The sequence below is a fragment of the Phaenicophaeus curvirostris genome, chromosome 1 (genome assembly GCF_032191515.1).
Source record: "Phaenicophaeus curvirostris isolate KB17595 chromosome 1, BPBGC_Pcur_1.0, whole genome shotgun sequence".
Lineage (NCBI taxonomy): Eukaryota > Metazoa > Chordata > Aves > Cuculiformes > Cuculidae > Phaenicophaeus > Phaenicophaeus curvirostris.
The window spans coordinates 50,779,626-50,804,388 of NC_091392.1; the positions used below are offsets into that span (position 1 = coordinate 50,779,626).

Sequence of the window (24,763 nt, forward strand, 5' to 3'; positions counted from 1 at the left end):
GGGTTTTTTCTTTACCATACCGCTTCCCTAAGCCACACAAGATTTGAATGAAGTCAAAATGTTGCTTACCTGTTCTGTGGAAAGTCTATCATGGTAAGTCACCAACAATATATATATCAGTGTATTATACTACAGTGGAACTGTTGAGAGGTGCCAGGGTGGGCACAATCTATATTTCCAAACCGACTCACAGGGAAACCTATTGATGTATACCTCAACATATCCTGCTTGCAAGTGTTTATCCATGTGGTGTGAGCGTGTACTCACATACACACCTATATGTCAGTGTTTCTCTGTATAAGCATGTTGTTGGTGAAGCAAGCAGTGGAGTTCACCAGCTGCACTGCCTCTTCATGCTGTTGCCATCCATGTAAACTCTGTACCTAAAGCTGTTTGTCTGAATATCACCTAGCAAACTGATGGGAGTTAAAAGCTACGAGGATGTGACCTTAAATGCTTCGCAGGACACAACATGCTCAGTTTTTGTCTCATGAAGGATAAAGTGTAAGAGTCATCTGAGGAAGTTTACAGATAAATAATGACACTATGTGAAAAAAAGGCAGTGAAAACATTCTCCTAGTGATTATAGATACAGTAAAATTACTCATCAAAGGATACTGCAAAGATGCATTAGGTGAAGAAGCTGCTTTAGTTCTTACAGTCTGATGAATTAGATAATTAAAAACTTGCCCTGTCAGTGTCATTTGGAGCTGCTAATTACTTACCAATTTCTACTTGACAGCATGGTGCTGTATTTTAGACCTCGTTGACATTGTATTTTACTGTATATATCAGAAGTAGAAATGGACAATCAGCATATGCTGGTATTTTCCTTTCACTGCAATGACAAGGAAAGGAAATGTTCTGTTATACTGTCATGGCCATTCTTTGGAATGTGTAATATTTGGTATTGTTGTCTTCATATACAAATATTAACTGATACCACAAGCATCCCAGTGCTGATTATTTTCCTTGTTTTGCAATTAGGGAAATAGAGGAAAAGGGGTTATATTTGTCTTAAACATCAGACTACTGAGTCTTCTGGTTTGTAGACTGGACATCCACCCCTCTTAGTCAGTCAGAGGTCAGTTTTCAGAAGGCTTATAACGCTATTTGCCTCAGAAGCATTCATATATTACCCGTGCCTTACTTCTGCACTGGGAAAATGTATTCTCCCTATTAACTGTAATAAATCTGTCCTTTTCATCTTTACTTCTCATGTTATTGATTAGGCAAACAACTTTTGTCTGGCTTTTTCATCTGGCTTCATTGCTCAGTTCCGTGTCTGGTCACTATTGATGCATCTATGCTCACCCTGGTCATATTCTCATCTGGTTATGTCCTAAATCCTATTAAAACAATAAACGTATGGGGCAAAGGCTGTTATTTATATGTTGTTCCTGTGTACAAGCAGCATATTCAACAATAATATTGAATTATTCTTGCTAGAATGTACCATAATACATCTTATGGTAACTATTAGTAATAATCATTCAAAGCAACCTTTACAAAACTAACTATACAGCAATTGTTCAAATTCAGTCAAAGACATCACCTAATACTATTCCTTAATGATTCCATCATGCTTTTCTTTCAGAGGACTAAATGTGATTTTCTTTTCAGCAGAACTCCTCCTTGAATTAGCCTGCTTAAAATACATGGAATGAACCTGTTAATGAAAAAGTTAATTGAGGGTATTTTGTACTGAGAAGGTGGGGCTGTGAAATTAAAGATTTGGTTTGGAAGGCTCCTTTGTTGTTCCACCTGGTCTAATTTTGTACTATTGCTAAATAGCGAAATCTGGCTGTCTGTTCTCACCTTGCATTTTCTATTTCCCTTAGTAACAATTTTATGGCCTGCCCCCCACATATCCTTAAGTTGCCTCTTCTCCCTGGGTTGTTTTTTTATGTAGATTTTCTCAAATGCAGCAACATAAAATACTAAAATAAAAAATAACAGTAAATGGTAGAAGGCAGGAAATTTAAAGACATGTATGTGAGATAACTATCAGGAAAGCAGAACACGCAAAGCAAAAAAGCGTAGCGAATCAATATTAGGGACAGGAGTCAAAGGAAACGGGAATATAATCTGAGTTCAAGAAAAACAGTAATAAACAGATCACAATCGAATAAGGAAGGTGACTGATTTAATAACATAACTGAATATGAATTAGAAAAAATGCTTTTATTAGATAGTAATGTTTGCGTACATTTTGATAAAGCATTCCACTGATTTTTTGTAAGGCAGTGATTAATTGTCAAGGTACAATTAGCACTCACTAACAACAACAGGGAGAAATGTTCCCTGGTAACTGTATCATCTGATGTAACTGGAAAAAAAACATCCTAGCATTTTAAAAGGAAACACAGGGAAATGCTGGAAAATTATGCTTAGTGAATTCTCAAAGGCAGGAAAGCAGTATCAGTCAATTTGAGAAGTTAACTGCAGAACCACAGTATGGGAATGCAATGAACAGGGAATCAGTAAGTCATTGCTTAGTGATCCTGACACTTTATTCAATTTTTTCAAGCGCATGTTATTTACATAATCCTCACATGCGGAGAGGAACATCTTATATTTGACAAACAGCCAAGATGTGATGAAACAAAACACACCAGGCATGTTGCTGTTCCCTTGCATTTGCTATAGATATCTGGGAAAAAATGTTTAATAAAGCTTTTAATAACCCTTGCTAATTTCCACCATAAAATAAGAGAGAGGCCTCTCAGGCCTGCTATGTCAGAACACCAAAAGACCTCCTTATCTAATCAAGGAGGTGAATCTCCTGACTCACTTTATAGTATTATACAACCATGTGCACACTGTAGGTTGTCTGTGTATTGAACGATAACCCACAGACGATGTTGCAATAAACATTTTGCTAGGCAAAATAATAAAGTGAAATGAGATTTATCAATTTCTAACTTCTTTTTGGCACGTAAAACATGGGGAAAGAGGAGAAATGCAGTATTTCACAGTGACTGTTGTCACTCATGATATTTTTAATATTGATTGCACCATTAATATGTCATTAAGTTAATGGAAATATTCGTAGAATAGTGACAAAATATTCACTACAGTAGCAGAAAAATGTTTAAGGATATTTTCATTCATCAAATATCTGAATATTGAATTAAATTAGAACAATTCACAGTAAACTGACTAGAAAATAGAAAGAACAAAGTTAGGTGAAATAATTCAACTTGAATCAAAGTAAGATAATTTTTCAGAACACTGTTTTCAGGTTCCATTTTTCTGCAGGCACTTTCTTGAAAATAACTGCAGCCACTTCTTTAAAATCTTTCCTTTTAATCAATATTTTTTACCGCTGTTGGGATTAGGTTATTCGTTGTAGTGACAACAATGTCAATGAATTCATTTGGTCCTAATGATTTGATTCTGGCAGCAGCTACTAATTCTGCTTACTAGGAAACCTAAGGTTTTTGTACAAAGGTTAAAGATAGAAGTGGTTCCTGGGAAGGCTGACAGGGTGGATTAGTGCTGCTGAGCCTTGTAGGAAAAGGTCATGGCTGCAGTACACAAGGGAGGGTTGTCACTGAGGGAGATGAAGTCACATCTAGCCTACAAAGAGAGGTTTGGACTTGGGTAAACTAGTCATTGGCAGGTATAAGTAGGATTTGCTTATTGTCTCCCGCTTATCTTTGCCTACCAACACTGCTCCTGGCTTCTAATCACTGCTGCCAGGCAGCTGTCATGTCTATGAGACTGTCAGCTTCTCTCCTTCCTTCTTCCTGCTCCCGATGTTATTTGTTTGTGACATTTCCAAATAGAAAATCTTGAGCAAGTGCCGCACTGCTGGTGAGCAGGGAAAAAGTGGAAGACCCTTATCTACTTACAGAGCTATGGAAAGCTTGTTTAGGTTTTTATTCTATTTTTTAAGTGGCATGCAGCGTTCTGCATATTTCTGCATCTTACTGAGAATTCATGTTCAATCCTCATAACTTTTGCATCCCATTTATATGGGAGTAACTGAAGATATCATTACTTTGAATGATTAGTCATTGGGGTGTAGGTTCTGTAAAGGTTCACAAAAAAACGTAGCATATAGTAGCCCTAGGAGACAATCTCACTCAGTTGCACAAGGTAATGTTGGCTATGAAATACAGCTTGCTAGAAAAATGACATCTCAGCAGTTCACCCTGAAATGTCATGCCATTTCAAAGACTTATCTTTCACAGTGCTGCACATTGCAAATTTACTAGGCTGTGCTTTTAAGCCTACATACAAAGTAAGAATATTATATGTTAATGGGAGTGCATGAGAAAATGACAGTTTGCAAAATGAAGCCTGAATTAAAAGAAATAAGAAGTGATTGCCAGCTTTCTGTTTGCTTCTAATGGTACCTGGGTTAGCAAGCCTTGTCCACAGCAGCATGAAGGGTGATACCTGAATTTGATGAGCTCATGGTCTGGTCTCACATAAGACAACTAACTTTGTTTAATACAGCACTAGATTCCTCTCTCTGGGTTATGTTTTTTCTTATACCAGCTTCATGCTATGTTCTCTCTTCAGTCGTTCCAAGGGTAAAGAATTTGAGAGTTTTTACTAGCTGTATATGTTTCTCTTATACTGCTGTACATTGCAGCACAAATAGAAATTTTCTGAAACTCTTTGGGGAATAATTGTGGATCATTATAGATAGTCCTTCTCAGCCCAGAAACTAAATAGTGTGGAGAGTGCCATGTAAAATAAATGCATCCCAAACTTCAACTGATTTTATTAAGCTAGATACTATTTGAGTGGTGCCACATATATATTGCTATGGAACTGCAGAGCTTAGTTCAGGGCAGACCTGATCTTGAAAAGGCAGTTCAGTGTTTCTACTTGTTTGTCACTCAGCCTTTCTACAGGGGGAACATAGTACATGTACAAAAGAGAGAGTAAATCAAATGAATGAATATTCATCAGATCTTGCTTCCCTAAGGTAATCGTCTACCACAACCTTTCTTTGAGAAAAGCTGTCAAGTTTGACGTAATGTACATTCAGAACCTGGCTTAGGAATTATTAACTTTGAAATGAAAGAATCTTTTCAAGCAGAATTAAACAGAGAATTTTACCAGTTTCCCATTGAATTTGCTTCAGTATTTATAAAGTTCATTGATTTCAGAGAAATAAAAAGCAGCTGTGTGTAAACTCTGGAGTAAATCAACTCCTCCTCCATCAAACTTTGAATATAAGAAGAGGATAAAAAATGCATTCAGCTGATGTAAAGGGTTAAATTAATCTATCTTATCTGGAAGTGCTAAATAGAAGCAAAAGCAGTAGGAGTCCTTCCACTTTCCCTGCTCAGCTGTATTATTCTCTATAATTTTAGGCAGACAGTCGCTTAACAGTCTGAAGGATATGCAATAACTGAGAAAATCAGGCCATTTAATGATGTTCTTAGCTGCTTAGATGTTACATTTTTTGACATCTGTGCTTGAGAATTTTGATCTCTACCCAAATCCTATACATCATAAATAAAAATGATGCTACATAGCATCATAAAATATCCTATTTTTTGATCACTCATGAAGAAGTGCTGAAAACCCTCTAAGTTATGGTTTAATAACAAAAGAAATCTCTTTTCCTCAAAGGAAAGTCCTAGGAAAACACTAATCCTGGGGCAAGGATATTGGGGGTGATTTATACCTCAGAACATAAATGGTATTTTTATGTTTCTTCTAATATAAAAACATATATTTGCATTATCCTTTTGAATTCCTAATTCCTTTTAAAAAGACTAACTAGGCTCAGTAATTTAATTGTGGGCCGCTCTGTGAAATATTTTAAATTTTTCTCAGTTGCTGCTTTTCCATTTCAAAGCTATTTTGTCAAGATAGTTTGTATCTCAGTTTGTTTTGTTTCTTCCCCAAGAGACCCCCCAAGAGTGTCCCAAGTAAAGGATTTTAAAAGAAATTACTTTTAGTAATAGAACTGTAAATAAAATCACGAATATTTCCTTCAGACAGATTCTGGTAGTAGTTTTTGTATCATAAAAAGTAAGCAATCAAAAACTCAGCCAAAAATTTGTTTGAAAAACCTAAACTGAAGTACTTGATAAGATAAAAGAATAGTAAACAGAGAATGAAATATCAGTACATGTCAGGGTTTGGCTGTGGATTTTTTTAACAAAGAAACATCCTGACTTCTACTACTAGGCTATTTTGATAGTGGAAAAGATTAAGATATAATGGGATGGACTTGGGAGAGCTCTTAATGGCTTGTTTATTTTCCAAGGCTGCAAACTCCAACATTCCCAAGTGTAAGCCAGTTTATTTGACAGATATGACTATGAACAGAGGCCTGAACCAGCAGCTTGTCGTGTTCAGCTATGCCCAATGCTTTTAGTAATGGTGTTATAGCAAAAGAGTGGAAGCTGAGCAGCTCATCAGTCTTAGGAGACTCCTAGACTTTACCATGTTACCGATAGACCATGACTGACTTGTAGTTATATCTTAATAAGAGGAGGGAGACATAAATTTCTTTTTTTTTCCAAAGGAAAGGCCGGAATAAGTGAATAAAAAAAAAAACAGTGGGCCATGGGAATCTGCCTGTTCATCATAATGTAACAAGAATCCTGTGATGTTTTGGAAATACTTGTAACAGCTGGTCAAGCCATGGACAAGTCTATTCGTAGACTACTGCAGCTGGCTTCAGGCTTGGACTTTGGTTTGGAACTCTCTTATTTTTACTCTTCACCACCATTAATTCCAGTGACGTTTTAGCTCAATGCCTAGGTTTCTGAAGAATGAATCTGAGGCTAAAAGCTAGTGTGCACTTAATCCTGTGCATGGATCAGGTCCCTCTGCAGGCAAAGAGAAGCAATACCAAAGGGAGGGGAGCACCACACACAGTGCTCCACTGCTGAATGTGGAGTACCCTATGGTCACTTTGCTTTGGAATAGCTTGCAGGTGTTCTTTCCAATCTCTGTTTTTAATACAGTTATTAAAAGTGAATCTTTAACTCATTTAGCTATCATATTTGTAACAATCATCTGTATTTAAGTATCTCATGATCAGAAAATTAGGAGTACCACATGAAGTTCATATGCAATTCTCTCTGATGCAATGGCAACATGAGAGGTGTCAATTGAAAATCAGAGCTTTGAGTGAAGGATAAAAGAGCAAGCACCTTTATTAAGCCAGTGAGTTAGCAAAAACTGGAGGAAGGTCAGGGGTGACAGTGAGGACTGTTCTCTCTTTTTTTTTCTGCTCCTTTGGAAAAAGTCACAAAAAGTAATGAGACAGTTGAAGAATTGCCTTTATGTTACTGCTGTTTCTTTGCTTTTGCAGTGAGTGAAGTAATATCGTCCAAAAAAAGGGAGCAGTGTGTTTTGCAGGGGTTTCTGCTGAAAGGAGAAAATGGGATCTGGATGTATTTTGTAGCAATTAAATACATATGTAAAAGTTTCTCCTCTCATAGTTGGTCGTGTCTTCATGTTTTAGCACAACAGTCTTGGTTGTTGCCCAATATAAGATTAGCTATCCCTTTACCCCAGTTGTACTCCTTCCAAGCTATTTTAGGACATTTTGTGATAAATGTTTATGCTAGTAATTCTGTACTTTTCCTGGGAGTTGAAGTTTGGTGGGATTAGATATGGAAATGAAAACTTTTTATAGGGGTAAAAAACTGTAGATAATATATACGTCGGGTTTTTTTGTAGAAGGGCTGTGATGTATAGTACTACATATTTTATGTGCTGGAGATTTTAAGAGGTACATTTACTCTAGAGTTTTCAGCCAGCTATAGTCTGTTCTCACTTTTGCAATACACCATGCCCTTTAATTTCCACTGCTTCTGATAATTTTATGTGGTCTGTCAAAGAGCAAAGATTATCTGAATTTTAGGTTAAATGGAAGAGAGCAAGGCAGTTTCAAGTGAAAATTACACAAAGCACTTGAATAATGTAAAGACAATAGACTCTCTGCTAGAATTGCATGGGAGGATTTTTGCTGCAGGCCCTGTGCCACTGTCTGTAGTGCCCTTTGTCTCAGCTGTACGTCTAGGATAGAGATGATGCAGTAATTCAGTTCTCCAAACTCTCTGCTCTTTGCTAATGTCTAGAGCTTTGACCTTTGTAGGTAACATCCATGCTTTTTTCATGCAGGATTTGAGCTTTTTTCTGTCTCTGCTGCAATCCATCATATTTAATCATAGAATCATGGTTTGGGTTGTAAAGATCTTAAAGATCGTCTAGTTCCACACCCTCTTCCTTTGTCAGGGACACCTCCCAATAGATAAGGCTGCTCAAGGCTCCATCTAACCTGGCCTTGAACACTTCCAGGCAGTGGAAGTCTCTCCACAGTCTCTTGCTGTCTGATCTTTAGATGTCTTTCTTGCATCCTAATTCTTTCTGCAACATTGCAGATGAATGTTTTCATTCCTAGTTCTCCAAGCAGGTGGTAAAAAAGGACTCTAGTCCTTTCTGTGTTCTTTTCAGCAGAACTGCAGACTTCACGCCTATCCATGATAGTATTATTTTCTCTTTTTCACATGGAAAAACTGCGCTGATAAAAGGCCTAAATAAAAATGCTCCATGAACCTATTTATTAGAAAGAGAATAACGATATGCCTAAACTGGATGAACCTTTTTTTTTTTTTTTCTTTTAAAGCAGTGTACAGAATCATGTATGTCTGATATAGTTATTTCATATTACACATTTCTTCTCAGGAAGACTTCTTTGCCTCTGTTTTCATTTGCTGTGTACTTCCATAACAAACTGTAATTTTTTGAGCTTTTGTGTTTTCTGCAAAATTTGAATGAAAACAGCCAGTAGTTTGTGACTAGGTAGGAGTGATGAGCAAGGGCCTGAAGGCCATATGTGCAGACAGCATGAGCATTGAAGCTTTCATTCCTTACTAAATGATGCTGAAAATCAGGTCATGCAGAAGCAGGAGAAAGTCCCTCCCTACTTTCTACTAAAGCAGTAATTGGGTCTTTACTCAGCAAAATCTGAGAAACAAGCCACAAGTGTGAGTGACAGTCCTGGCAAACAAAACCAGGAGAAGAAACAGCTTTGTGTTCTGCTTCGCTTCTACTTTCTCAGACAGGTTGTTGTACTGATGCTGACTGCAGCAAGTAAGCCTATTAGGCTTCAGATAATAGAGTTACCCTGTGTTATCTGAACATATGTGTGCAGATCAAGCTCTCAAAGAGATTCCAGGGTGAAGATTTTTGTTGAGAACCCCTTCAGGCACCAAACTAGCAGTTTTTCCTACAGTCACAACTTGTTGCTAAACTGAACAAACCAGCACTTTGTCTTGACATCTGCAAGGAAAAACTACATTGAACAAGGGTGTGCAGAAGGAAGGCTGTTCCTTGCAGTTGCTTCCTGGATAAAATTCATCCCATGCTTTCAAAAGGGCCGCATTTCTAGCTTTGCTCACTTGTGGCGGGAGGCGTTGTGCTCATGGGTGTTCTCCCCACTCCTCAGACTGCAGTGCAGGGCCACAAGCTCTGGGACCACATTATGCCAGTGGTCAGGTAGGTTATCAGGGAGTGCTGCAACCAGGTGACAGAGATAGAAGGTGTCTGGTACCAAGTTGTTACTGACAATTTACAATTGTAAAGGGTGATTTAAAAAAAAAAAACAAACCATGAAAAAGTGTAAATTAATTATAACGGTTTTATTTTAGTCTCAAGGACAATGTGAGGTAGCAAATGTCTCTCACAAGCCAAAACCAACTCCAACCCTTGCTTTACCCCAACAGCAAAGCTGCATAAAATCGTTGGTTTTAAATGTTGCTATTTCATGAGATTTATAGCATAAGTATCATGATCAAAATGAATGGAGATTTACTTCTCATCATTCTGCTAACATAGTTATGTACATTTCTTACTTCAGATTGAGCTTCATCAGTTACAAGCATGAAAGAAAACCTCCCTGTTTCTGCACATAAGCAAAACCAGGACAAATAGTTCTAGCAACAAATGTTCTTAAATGTGAGAGACTATGCACAGCAGAGGAGGTTACTGGTAAATCACGACTTTCACATCACATGAATAATTACTGTGGGGAGTTTGCCTCTGAACAATTATCAGAATGATCTGTTTGGTTTCTTCAAATACTATAAAGACAAGGTTCAGTAAAGAGCTTTGATTTTTCTGCGCCTTCCTCCCAGCTGAAGCTCTAACTGGCAGTTTGCAAAAGTGAATGGCAAATTCACCTTAACTCAGTGTTTAAGGTGCTTGTCTCAGTATGATTTTCCTTCAAATACAAATGTGGATCCCATCAGATGTTTGTTTATGCTTGTGGGATCTAGTTTCTCCCTTTACTTTTGGGGGATGTGAACTGACTGTATATAAAGTGAAGAAAGACATTTTTACTTCTTAAAGTGACAAGGTAACAAGGAATAGAGTTTTATACAGCTTTTGTATCTTCTGAAGAACTGCATAGCCACTGTAATTTGTTTATTTATGTCCATTCAGCTGATGTTAATTAACTTGTCTGAATCTGCATTTGAAAAATTTAAACATCTCTTGAATCCAAACAAGTGTATTAAAAACATAACAAACAGCAGTAGTAAGATAATTCCATCAAAAGCTTTTCTCCCTTGGTTTGTTATGATATTGTCAACAGTTCTTGATGGAATTACTTCCTTACATCTTGCTTCAGCCCATATATTATTATTTTCCATACACTGTTTGAAATGTAATTAAAAATGTATGCTGTTTATCTGCCTCATACTAAAAAAGAACTGTACATTCCAGGAAAAAAAATAATCTTTTCTAGTTGAATATTTATTATTTTATTCAAGTAACACTTGCCTAAATTCCATTTTGCAAAGTTCTTTCTTCTCATTGTTGAGACATTCTGTTATGAATTTAGAGCTAGTTAATGACTTTCTGCTGTCCCTATCATGTCAGATTAAGTATTGTATTCAGAAATAAGTGGAAACCAGAAGGGGTTCTGGCAAAGGCTTATTCAGATCCTGAGGTGTGGGTATGCAGGTTTTGCAAGGTGTGTATAATTATCACAAGAAATGTAAATCTTCCATCAGCTCTTTTTTTCCTGAAGGCTCTAAAACCAAATTGCTTCTTAAAGCACTTATTAAATGCTTGGAAGAAGAAATATGGAAATACATTGACCTTGCAAAAATGCATTTTGTTCTAATTGTGCTCGTGGGCTAAAAGTAATTTCTGTAGTAGGATATAATTTTCTAATTGAATCTTCTTATAAAAAAAAAATCAAATGTGAAATGAAAAATCCTCCCAGAGTGATACTGCATGAAAACAGATGCATAAATGCATTGCTTTTCTTTTTAATTGTAAACGGTTTTTCTTGGAATATGCTGAATGCATCCATTTTGAAATGTACATGACGTGATTTTCTATCCGTGACCTCAAAGTAATTCAGAATTAAAGCTTCAGTGGTTGCCTTGTTTGGGAATGACAGGTAATGCATTACACTTGCTGAGGAAAAGGTGAAGTATGAGTCCAACTGGCTATGTTTTCGTTTAGCCATGAGGATAGAATAGCTATAATGAAATTTATAGCCCCTGCAAGTTTCTGGTTTGATTCAGGGCCTGGGATTTGGCTTTTACAGTCTGTGGCTTGCAAGAAAGTATTGATTTTATGAACTCTGTGCCATCTTGAATCTGTCTGTGAAGAGTCAGTGTAGCTGTTTTTATGAATAATGAGCAGTTGAGCTCGCAGTAAAAGATTTAAAATGGATTAGTTCATGATGAATTCAACTTTGAAGGAGAAAGTTGGCCAGCTGATATATTGACATGCTAGTGAGGAGTTGCTTTAAGTAAAATAGTCCAATTATTTTCTTATCTTTTCTTCTTAATGAGCTGAGAGATCATTTCTGTTCTCAAAAGTCAATTAGGAGAGTAGCTATAAAGTCTTTATTTCAGGCTTAATCTTGCCTTATTCTCCTGAAACATGTCCTGAAATATGGATATCAGAAAAGATGGTTCATGGCAGCAGAATAGACTGCATATTAATGTTCACTTTACTGGTGCGCTGTTTAGAAGCAATGTCCACCTCTGTGGAGTGTGTTGTGGAGGCTGATTTATGCATCATATTCCCTGTTTTATGGATTTTATGTGCGTGGGAATAGCTTCAGTGCAGACCGATGGTCAATGAGGTCTTTCTTCCTCTTGCAGGGCTTAACTTGTATGAGTAGAATAGGAAAAGGTGTACTAAGTTCAGGCTTTTTATGGTGAACATCTGTTTTAAATTCTTCGCATCGCTCATATCTCTCCAGTCCTTCCAGCTTACTTTTTGGATGTACCTACCTTTGTCTGCTGACTGGGGGACAATGCCAACCTTTGACCCCCTAAGTCACATTTAATGTAGATGCACTTTACTAACACTGATTGCCTTAGCTTCTGGCTAGCCACTCACTTCATAGTTGGCTAGATTTTCAGTATTTTGCTCTTTGGGTGCACTACTGGCTAATCTAAATAAATATCCAGGGTAACGGAGAGTGTTCCAGTCATCGCCTCTGCAGTAGTATACTAGCATATCATTTGAGAAATGGGCTATACTAATTAAAGCAATTGTTTGTGTTTCATTTCTCATGGGATAATACCTTGCTAGTCATCTTTGATCTGCTGTTATTATGGATTTGTAGATCCTCAAACACACTCTCAGGAGTTAAGTTCCCCTTTAGCCCTGAGTTCTTACTCTTTTGTTGTTGTTGATCTCAGCTATCTGATTAGTCCTCCAAGACCTTTCCTCCCAGCTGCAGAAATACAGGTGGGCACTCCCCTGGATGTACCCACTGTAGTAATGAACGACTTAGAAGTGTTTAGAAGTATTTTCATGATTTCAAAGCTCAGAGTTTCTGTAAAAAGCAATTAAAGGTTGTTTTGCTCAATGCATTTTTCAGATTCTCTGAATCCCTTGTAGTACCTGTAGTGCTTGTTGCTCTCCCAATGCAGTGCATTTTGTATTTTCAGCCATCATGCAAAACATCTAGAAAAATTTGTTGCATATTTCTGCAGGTCTTCATTATGTAGGGTACAGCAAGTATTTATTATCTGGTTTGTTTCATTGCATACTTGCCCCAAAGCTCTGTTGCTTGCCCACCTGCTGTGTGAAATAACCATATTATCCCATATGAATTATTCTTTGGTTCTTCAGCATGCAGACTCAGAATTACAATTTTTTTTCAAGCAAAGAAGCCCAAGTACTTGTGGAGAACAAACAGAAAAGTGTCGTGAGCACAGCTGAGTGCAATTTATCTTTCCATTCATAGGAATAAGTGTGAGAATGTGTTTATAATCTTCATTCAACTCTACATACTGATGTTAAGCACTGGGTATTTTGACTTTTAACACCTTGCTATTTCTAGAACAGCTATGCAGTAGAAAGGTCAATGAGAGGATTATTGGGGAGAAGTGATTGCCGTCTCCAGCAGAAGTGTTATTTCTTGCTTCTAAATGGGCAAGAACTGTTCAGATTTGAAAGATGCAGGTTAGAATTAGAGGATGTGTTTTAGCTAGTGCAAATCATAGAATCATAGAATCACAGGATACTTTGGGTTGGAAGGGACCTTAAAGATCATCTAGTTCCAACCCCCCTGCCATGGGCAGGGACATTTCCCACTCGATCAGGTGTCTCAAGGCCCCATCCAGCCTGGCCTTGAACACCTCCCGAGATGGGGCATCCACAACTTCCCTTGGCAACCTGTTCCAGTGTCTCATCACTCTTGTAGTGAAGAAGTTCCTCTTTATGTCTAGCCTAAATGTGCCCCTCTCCAGTTTATACCCATTGCCCCTAGTCCTGTCACTACATGTCTTTGTAATACAAAGTCCCTCCTCAGGTTTCTTGTATGCCTCCATTAGGTACTGGAAGGCTGCTCTAAGGTCTCCTCGGAGCCTTCTCTTCTCCAGGCTGAACAACCCCAACTCTCTCAGCCTTTCCTTACATGGGAGGTGCTCCAGCCCTCTGATCATCCTTGTAGCCCTCCAGTGGACCTGTCCCAACAGCTCCATATCCTCCTTCTGTTGAGGATTCCAGAACCGGACACAGTAGTCCAGATGAAGTGTCACAAGAGAGGAATAGAGGGGCAGAATCACCTCCTTTGACCTGCAGGCCATGCTTCTTTTCATGCAGCCCAGGGTATGGTTGTCCTTCTGGGCTGTGAGCACAAATTGCCGGTTCATATCGAACTTCTCATCAATTAGTACCCCTGAGTCCTTCTCTGCAGGGCTGCTCTCAATCACATCATCCCCCATCCTGTATTGAAACTGTGGATTGCCCCAACATGAGGCTCCTTGTGGGAGCCTCATGAGGTTTGCACAGGGCCACTTATCCAGCTTGTCCATGTCTCTCTACATGACATCGCGTCTTTCCCCTGTGTGAATAATCACGTAGGCACACCTAGTGCATCAAACTAAAATACAGACCCTCTGGCCGGAAAGAATATTGGTAATGTTACTGCAATGAGTCTGGGAAAGTTAAAAGACCATGAGGTATATTTCTGGATGATGATTGTAGCACCATGGCCATAAATCTAGCTGGAGATGGAAGGGACACTTGGTGCCTGACACATGATTTGAATGCTTTTTCTTGCTCCCAAGGTGAGGGAGCCGGTGTAACCTTAATTCAGATTTCTTGTGCCCATGCATTTTCAGGCAATTGTGGTTTGGTCAACAACTCCCCACAACATCTAGAGTCCTTATTTTGTATAAGGTGTAAGCTGAGGGTATTCAATTTTAAAGTTATTTTGTGAGTATCCATAGTTATCAGAGGCTGTGTAATCAAACTCATTTGTATATGTATTGTGTCCATTTTACAGATGGTAACCTGAGGTACAGTAATAGTAATGCCAAAAATAGCTGCTGGGTTTTGATATACAGTTTCAGTTACTGCTAACCTAAATTTTGAGATACCACTGCAGCACACATTTACATGCATTACATCTTTGCAAGTCAGCTGCTAAGCTCTTAACAAAATTGGAAGCACTCTATAGGTATCTGACTTGTTAAAATTGTTGGTTGAAGCAGCCACCTAATATCTTGCAGGTTGCAGGGAGTCTGGCATACCAGCGGCTTCAGTCATGCTTTGTAAAGTGCTTTTGTTACAGAAGTCTTTCAAAGTTTTTAAAAATGACAGAATGCAGTTTGCTTTAATGCAAAATTCAGATTCATCCCTAGAGCAGACCTCTTACAAGTGCTGAATTAATTGTTTCTAGAGAAAAAAATGTTATGTGTGATTGTGTGATTAAAATCTGTGTTGTTATGCACATTCACAATGAGTAGTGACTGCTGAGCTGTTTACTTGCTCTCCATTTACTCATTTGAACCCAGAACTGCACAACACACCACTGGCTGAGAAGGAACTTTTGGCCTGTTAGCTGGGAAAAAAAACTAGGAAGACTCTGCCAGGCACATGCAAACAGCATTTTTTTAGGAGATTTATAAATTATCCAGATTTGAGAGGATTTATCTTAGAAACAGCAAAACGCATGTACGTAACAACCCTATGCAGTGCTACAGACTGGGAGAAGTCTGTCTAGAAAGCTGCCTGGGGGAGAGGGACCTGGGTGTGTTGGTTGACAGCCGACTGAATATGAGCCAGCAGTGTGCCCAGGTGGCCAAGAAGGCCAATGGCATCTTGGCTTGTATCAGAAACGGCGTGACCAGCAGGTCCAGGGAGGTTATCCTCCCTCTGTACTCGGCACTGGTGAGACCGCTCCTCGAATACTGTGTTCAGTTCTGGGCCCCTCACCACAAGAAGGATGTTGAGGCTCTGGAGAGAGTCCAGAGAAGAGCAACAAAGCTGGTGAAAGGGCTGGAGAACAGGCCTTATGAGGAGCGGCTGAGAGAGCTGGGGTTGTTTAGCCTGGAGAAGAGGAGGCTGAGGGGAGACCTCATTGCTCTCTACAACTACCTGAAAGGACGTTGTAGAGAGGAGGGTGCTGGCCTCTTCTCCCAAGTGACAGGGGACAGGACAAGAGGGAATGGCTTCAAGCTCCGCCAGGGGAGGTTTAGGCTAGACGTTAGGAAAAAATTCTTTACAGAAAGGGTCATTGGGCACTGGAACAGGCTGCCCAGGGAGGTGGTTGAGTCACCTTCCCTGGAGGTGTTTAAGGCACGGGTGGACGAGGTGCTGAGGGATATGGTTTAGTGTTTGGTAGGAACGGTTGGACTCGGTGATCCGGTGGGTCTCTTCCAACCTGGTTATTCTGTGATTCTGTGATTCTGTGTAATGTGAAGATTATGGCTTGCTAAATTGCAAGATTCTTCTCCAGTTCCTCTTGGGATCCAGAATTTTCTCAAAGAAAAGGTTTCTGGAACTTGTCAAAACAAGGCATTTTTCTCTTAACCTGTCTCCCAGATAGCTGAACTGCATTTACTGATACTTTCTTTTAAAGAAATCCACCTAAGTCTGCCACTTAACAAGAAAAGTACAACACTTTGCCAGTGTTCTAAGTAGCAAAAACAGGGAAGTGGTGTCAGGCATTAGTAAGCAGCAGTAGTGACCTGACCTGTCATAAACTCTATAGGATGCTTGAAAAAAACAAAAGTAAATGAAAGAGAAAATGCAAATGAAGGATGAATCTTAGCCAGTGCATTAAAAGCCTATATTAAGTCCCCTAGATACAGTTTTACAATGAATACTGTTCTTCTTTTACTAGATTTGTTTGTCGTACCTTTACTAGTTTAAAGGAGAAATTAATAAGAATGATCAAGATTGTTTTCCAATTTATAAGCAAGGTATCTTCATTATCCAAAAATTATATTAACTCATCTAATAGCAACTGTGCTATCTAGACATGGGGAAGAAAGGCTGAAAAGCTGGAGCCACTAGATGCTGAAAGATAAAAGGTTTAGCTACATGAACAGGTTAAAACAACTCTGGATAATGCACTAAAATAAGCACAGGACAGTGATCTTCATTACCAAAGGGTGGCTGATATGATCTCTTTTGTTTTAGATTTCCATTTCTACTATGTATTTTCAAAAGGTTGTTATAAAACATTGTGTCATTTAGGAATCAGTTTCTCTAGCAGACCTTAGAAAAATGCCGTACAGGAGGGAAAAAGTGTTTGGATATTCCTGTTTTTCACAGGCATACTTAATATTAGCCCACAGATTGAGAAAATTCTTGAACACCTATCGTAAAAGGAAAAAAAATCCAGACAAATATAGTGATGGCTCTGAAAGGTCAATAGTGGAGGTGTCAAAGTAATCTTATCTATATCTTAGAAGATGGCCATGAGCATTCCCAGCACCTACTAATAATCCACTGGTGAGTGAGGTTTGATGAGTCTGAAATACTGCAGAGAAGCCATAATATAAAGGAAATGTGATCATTGTCATTTTTTCCAGAAAACTTCAGCTGTAGAGAACATGTTTATATTTTGTCAAGAAGCTGAACTATTTCAGAATTCAGAAAATTTGAATCTTCTTACAGAGAAAAATGAGCATGACATGAAGTACTAGAAATGGAAATAGAATAAAATAAAAAACATGGAGAAACAGAATTAAACATTGATCTTGGTCCACAGGGTCTTACAGTACATTCAGAATATTGATGGTCAAATATTAATTGATATGAAAGTCATAAATTAAAAGTTTATGTTGCTTGTGAAAGTACCCAATATATCTCATTTTGGATCTGGCTTATGATTTTATTAATCCTTTCTTAAAGTATCTTTTAATGTGGGCATATTATCTTTTCTAAAACCTAACCACATTTAACATTATTTATGTTTAGATCTGTCTTCAAAGTTATCGGTCTTAACACTGTTATACAAGGTATATTCCCATGTAGTACATAGCATTCGAAAAATGACTTTTAGCATCAGTGAAATTCCACGTAACATTAGACATTGGAAAATATAGAAAGTGTAAATTATTAGTGCCTCAGAAATGGTTCTTAGATGAATGTGGGCAGCCTGTAAAGTAAGATATTATAATTGCTTAGATATTAAATTGTATTATTTAATCACTCATGTGTCTATTACCTGGAAATGTGGCAGAAGATGCATTTATTTGTAGTCATTATACTCAACAGTAGAAAGTGCAGCACTGTAAGAAACTCTTACTCTCTGAAATATGTTTATCTTGTTACTGAGCTGTCTTACTAATGTGATTTTCTACCTTTCACCAAACAAAGGTAAATGCTTGCTGCAGTTGCTATGATACCAGACTAGTGCACTGAACTTTCTGGTATATCAGCACACATTTTGTACCATGCAGTTCGCTGTCACTGTTGTCGACTATCTAAAGCCTTCCATGAACAAGTGGAAAAGTGAATTTATCCTCCCATATCACCACTTGTAAAATGGGGATTCACAAGTATTTTCCTTGTTCACGTTGAATGACTGGTAGCAATAGTACTCAGCTTTAACTGGACTGTGGGACTGAATTTTAAAATTTCCTGGGAGGACTTTAGAATCTGACCTAAAAATCAGCTCCTAACACAGGCTACAGCAAAGCAAGGGTATTATGTATTCTTTCTTGTGTTTTGAACTTTACTAACACAAATAAATATATCACCTAGCTTTGTCTCCCCAGAAATTATCTGGCTAGAACAGGCTTTATCATTCTCCTCCTCTCTAGGAAAAAGAAAGACATGAAGAGGTACCTGCAGTGGGCAGTTCATCCTGCAAACCTGAGATGCTTTAAAATAGAATGAATTGCCTCCTTGAGGAGCCTGCTTCTTTTTACTGGTTAGACAGGGCACATTGATAAATAGCTTAAATGAGATATCTGACTTTAAATAGCTAAACCTATAGAAGACAGATCACACTGCAAGTGATAAGGTGAATATTTTTGAAACTCTGTAGCCTAGGAATAACACAGAACAAGATTAACAGGTTGAGATGCAGAAAAAACTGGGAATATATATATATATATATGGCCGTATATAGCAATAACCTAAGAATCCTAATGTAACATTATGGAGAAGCAATTGTGTAGAGAAAGGTTTGTGAAACACAACAGACCTCCTTTCCATGCAAAAGCAAGGCTTTTGTGAGAGTAAGTAAATGACATTTCTATAAGAGTAGCTTTTCTCTCATTTGCGTCCTCTGCCTCAGTCTCCCAAAGAGTTGACAGCCTGTGTTTCTTGAGAGATGTATAACATGTTCTCTGTCAACTCTGGTGACTGCATTGCCAAGGAGTCCTATTTTGATGGCATTGCACCCACTAGACAAAGGCTGATGGCAAGAAAATAAAACTTTTGGAAATACTGGCTTCCTGCTGACAGGTGATTAGGCTGCAGAAGAGATACTCCTTTTATTTTTCTGTAACCTGGAAATCCATCAGGCTTTCTCCAAGCTATTAATAATGCTTTGGCTAGCAGTACTAGGTAGGTTTAATGGATTTCGCTGCCAGTATACTGAATGTGATTGCAATGAAGCATGAAACAACCTGTTTTAATGACTTACACCAGTGCTTGCTCAGATCTGATGTTAGTTTTTTAAAAGGCACCTGGGCCTTTCATTAATTGAACAAGCAACTACTTGACAATGAGTGGATAATTAATTAAAATTCTGAAAACTAATATTCATTGTACATTAGGAAATATTACTGAAAATTATCTGGTAAACCTCTTGAAGAATAAGTAACTGCATCTATTGATTTTGAGATGCTTTCTGCTTATTGTCACGCAGTATGTAAAGTACATGTGCCCTTTTCTCTGCAGCTGGGATGACAGCAGCTCAGTTAGTAGTGGCCTCAGTGACACTCTTGACAACCTCAGCACAGATGATTTAAACACCACCTCATCTGTCAGCTCTTATTCCAATATAACTGCCTCTTCAAGGAAGAACACTCATGCTCAGGTAAGTATATTTTATTTGCTATTTCTTGCAATGTCCCAGAAGCATGTGGGATAACAGGAAAAACATGTTTAGTAATAATGCCTCCGAAACAATTGAAATATTCATATGTTACAAATTCCCCTATCACATTTGTGTGCAAGAAGCCCATGGACCTCTACAGGCAGAGCCCAATCCTGACCTGTCAACTGACATCGTAGATGTCCTGCTCCCAGAGCACATCCCACTGTCAAAGGTGCCAGTTGGAAAGACCCTGCTCTGCCTGCCCTGGGAGAGATCCCACTGGTCCCAGCCTCAGGAAGCCCTCAGCCACTACTGCATCCTAACACAAAAAGCACAATGTGACTAGATTTGTGATGTGGATTTCTATCCACTTAATTGTATTTGGAGAGAATATATCTTTGAGCAGATAGCAGATAGTTTTCACCTTTCATGAGCTGACACATGTCAAGGAAGAAATACATAGACTGTGCTGTCCCTTCCTTTTTCTCTCTGCTGGGAGAAGAAAGGCTGAAAGGGAGAGCACACAGGTGGCAGAGCTTCTCTTCTCGCACCGTTAGGTCCAAAAATGAAAGTGTCCCACGGGCCTACATGCTGACAATTCATAATGTCAAAATAGAGTTCTGAGCTGGGTACAGTCACAAGCTGTATATGTAATACATATATGTGTGCGTGTGTGTATAAAGCCCATGTGCCGAGTATCCTAGTATTTCTTCCCAGCTCCCCTCAGAATTGCAAGTGATGAAAAAGCCAATACAGAATGCTTGCAGAACTCAATTCCCCCCAAAAAAGGAAAGTAAAACAGTAGAGTTAGTCACACGGAAAGATATTCTCTGCCATCTTATCTCCTGTTTACAAGTGGGGAACTTCAAGACTGAACATTCAGCATCAGGGAAGAGGTTTTGCCTCCAGTGATTTGATGTCAAGTACTCAACCAGGCCAAATGCAAGGTCCTGCACCTGGGTCGGGGCAATCCCTGTTTTCAGTACACGATGGGGGATAACGTGATTGAGAGTTGCCCTGCAGAGAAGGACTTGGGGGTGCTGGTCGATGAGAAGCTCGACATGAGCTGGCAATGTGTGCTTGCAGCCCAGAAGGCCAACCATATCCTGGGCTGCATCAAAAGAAGCGTGGCCAGCAGGTCAAGGGAGGTGATTCTGCCCCTCTATTCCTCTCTTGTGACACCTCATCTGGAGTACTGTGTCCAGTTCTGGAATCCTCAACACAGGAAGGATATGGAGTTGTTGGAACGGGTCCAGAGGAGGACTACAAAGATGATCCAAGGGCTGGAGCACCTTCCATACAAGGAGAGGCTGAGAGAGTTGGGGTTGTTCAGCCTGGAGAAGAGAAGGCTCCAAGGAGATCTTATAGCGACCTTCCAGTACCTGAAAGGGGCCTACAAGAAAGCTGGGGAGGTACTATTCATAAAGGCTTGTGATGATAGGAGGAGGGGTTATATATAACCTGGAGAAGAGCAGAATTAGGCTTGATATAAGTAAGAATTTCTTCACGATGAGAGTGGTGAGACACTGGAACAGGTTGCCCAGAGAAGTTGTGGATGCCCCATCTCTGGAGGTGTGGCAGGGGGGTTGGAACTAGATAATCATTAAGATCCTTTCCAACCTGAACTATTCTATGATTCTATGATTCTGTCATTCAGGATACAAGACTGACACCCCCAATTTCATTTGGACTCCTGCAGGAAGCCAGTATTTTGTAGACGTACAATGTGGCAAACTATGTTAACAGGAGAAAACACACATTTTTCATTTCCTCAAGGCAATGGGGAAATAAAGTTACTCTGAGATTGAAGATTACTTTTTTTAATCTGCAGCAAGAGAGATTTCAGGCCAATATTGTACTCATGCAAAGGTCCTCATACAGAGGCCAGCATTCTTCAGCCCTTATGGTTGCCTTTCCCACCCTGTCAGGGTCTCCTGTGGTTGCTAACTGGAGAGCAGCCTCTTCCCTTTCACATCAAGAGTGATGACCAGCTAGTCCTGGCTTACTTGTCCACTGCATCATCATCATCATCATGATTGGGAAATCTCAGGTTGACTAACTCTATGTGGGTTTTTCATTTGAATGATTTCATGTTCTAGATACTCAAACAGATGCTATTTGCAATTTGACCAGTGACAGAAAGAGATGAAGCAAATGTTCAAATGTTGCTTTCCTGCCAGAGGTGCTTTATGTTATGAAAATTAGGAACAGACCTTTATCACGTCTGTCTTTATTATCAGCAGATTAATCAGAAAGCAGTATACTCCATGTTAGTCTACAATCTCAGCCAGAAATTGAGATAAGCACAATATATGGGTATTTTCCCAGCTGTTCTCCAGGTGTCAGATGTACTCATACAACACAGAGTTCTCTTTTACAGTCTTTTTAAGTGACTGGAGCAGTGCAGACATTGCATATGTTTTTGTTGTTTTCATATTAAAAGAGGATTAATACTGCTTTTTGGATCCCATAGTGGTGAAGAGAGTCTTAGAAAGTATTGTAATTTCTTGGAAATGATGCAGTTTGCTTTAAAAATGTATAGCTTCATGTTTATAACCATTCATTTATGAGAAAAGTTCTTGGAACACTACACATGTTGTAATAATAACACTAGTGAAAACTCTCTTCTGATGGACCCTCCAATATTTGTATAAATGTTTGCTTGGGCTCCTTTCCCATCAATCCTTACCCAAAATCAGTGCTAGCCTCTCCAAAGCACATAGGATATTATGGTAGTGCAGACAGCTTTTGCATTTTATACGCTTCAAATGACAAATATCTAAACAGCAACTGATTATTCTGTTGGTCATCTAATCAGTATTAATCCTACTTATGAGAGCAGTGCCTAGGAAACAGGCACAGAGGGATCTCTGTGGAGAAGCAGTTGTGGCAACACAGAATAATAAAAGGCCTCCCCTGAATGTGATCCAGTTTGCACTGCTGATTAGGTTGGCTGTATGAGCATAGCGCTGCAGTTATATCAGACAACAGTAACAATGAGTGATACCTGAGAGTAGCATCACTTTTCTACTGTTAAAGAGGGGCAGAGGTAAGCAGCACTGGTGAGATGATGATGTGCAAATAAGGCTTGAGGCCAAGGTCAGGAGTCTGCAGGAAAACACAGGAGGAAGGGTTACAATGGACAGCCTGTCAGCACAAAGAACACAAGTCTTGTCAAACACAGAGGGTAGGATCAGTCTCCAACATTTCTATTTAAGCCTCTTTCACAGCTTCTACCTCGACTGTCTTGTTGGGCTTCTCCTTGTGGCACACCCTTATCAGCAGACAGTAGGGAAAGCAGAAGCTACAGGGGTGTTAAGTTCTCATATGGGTCTGAGTTTTGGAGCAAGTGTGACCCCAGCCGGTTACCTCCACCCCACGGGGGGTACTGCTTGTGTAAGCCACTCTTCTGAATGCTCTGCTAACTAATATAGCTAAAGCGAGTCTCTTGTTGGATGTAACTTGTTTCAGTGGAGACAAACCGATAGAAAAGCCATCAACTACAGCACCAATAATTTTGCTGAAGATGTTACTCCTTTCTACTGGTGGCACAACATAGCCAGTGCTGGTGCTGCTGGAGGGTTTGGAAAAGGCATGAAATGAGACTGAGATGATTTTAATAATATATTTAGGAATTCTGTCATTCAGTTTAATAAAACCTCACAGCACAGTGAAATTAAGAGGGAGTTGAGGAGTGATGAGAGTATCACCTCTGATGATTAAATTATGTTTGATTTCATTGCGGTTTATCTATGAAGGCAAGAGCTGAAATCTTTTGAGAATAAAAGAAAAAAAGAAAAAGATCTTTACAAAATGGGGATGTTTTAGAATTTTGGGGACCAGGATGCTAATGTTTTAAAAGATAAGTTTCTATGACTCTTGCTATGAATAAATCAATATGCTAATCATCCTCCCCTCTTATGATGTAAGAAATCAGCAAATACTGAAGATTCTGAGACTGACCATTTTTCATGCAAATCTCTTGTAGCTGAAGACAGACTCGGAGAAGCGCTCAGTTACAGACAGTGAAACTTGGGGCAGCACTGAAGAACTGAAGAAACCAGAAGAAGATTTTGACAACAGCATAGAGAGCAGTGGCAAGTGGAAAGGCCTTCCCTCGGGACTGTCTGAAGAGTCAGAAAAGGCGGGCCAGAAAGCATCTCTCTCTGTTTCACAGACTGGATCCTGGAGGAGAGGCATGACTGCGCAAGTAGGAACAACTCAGTCCAGGCACAAAGCAGGAACAAGTGCACTCAAGACCCCGGGTATGAAACTTCCGTAGTTCAGGTTACAACACTGAAAATTAAGGCTTTATACTTAGACTTCATTTTTTAGCAGTAGGGAATCTTAGTGTAAAAATTAGTATAAAAATAATTAATGGATATTGTAAATGTGTGACAGATACAAGGAACTGTGAGCGTATTAGTAGTTCCCATAAATGACTGCAAGCTGGTATTGCAATAATATACTAATTTGTTTCTCTCAATAACTCTTAGTTTGTTTCTCTGCATAGCAGTAGTTTATTAATCACACATAAATGTATCCATAACAGAAACTGTGAGTGCATTTTGCTTTACTATCATCTAAGTATGTCGGCCACTGTTAAGGAATTCTTAAAGGTATTTTTGGACTCATCTCTGCCTTATCCTTGTTCTCTAGATAACCTGTACCTTTGATAATTGAACATATGCATACAAACAGCCGAAGATTTGATGCTGAGATAAAAAGATGTAGCAATCAAGTGAGGGGACTCAAAATTAGTTTCCAAACTAAAAAAAAAATTTTTACACACTTTCATCAGTGCTAGATGAATTCTTTGTAGGACATTTGCTAGACCTTTGTTATGTCATAAGGAAATACTGCGTGAGGGTACTTTAGCTCCCAGTTGTAAAGGCAACTAACAAAGATCTCAGAATAAATTCAGATCCTTGCAATTTGGAATTGCTAAACATTGGTCAGTTTGGTCTATAAATCCCTGAGGAGCATTGCCATGTTCAGTGTTCATAC

At 39.0% G+C, this 24,763-nt stretch overlaps 1 protein-coding gene across 11 annotated transcripts in view; it reads left to right on the plus strand.

The window, feature by feature from the left end:
* NAV3 (neuron navigator 3) overlaps positions 1-24,763 on the plus strand; it is a 563,826-nt gene that overhangs the window by 473,015 nt on the left and 66,048 nt on the right. For all 11 annotated transcript variants that reach the window (XM_069858034.1, XM_069858023.1, XM_069858043.1 and 8 more), the window contains 2 exons: positions 19,618-19,756; positions 23,745-24,021. In XM_069858034.1, the coding sequence (XP_069714135.1) occupies positions 19,618-19,756; positions 23,745-24,021 (416 nt within the window). The remainder of the gene's footprint in view (positions 1-19,617; positions 19,757-23,744; positions 24,022-24,763) is intronic.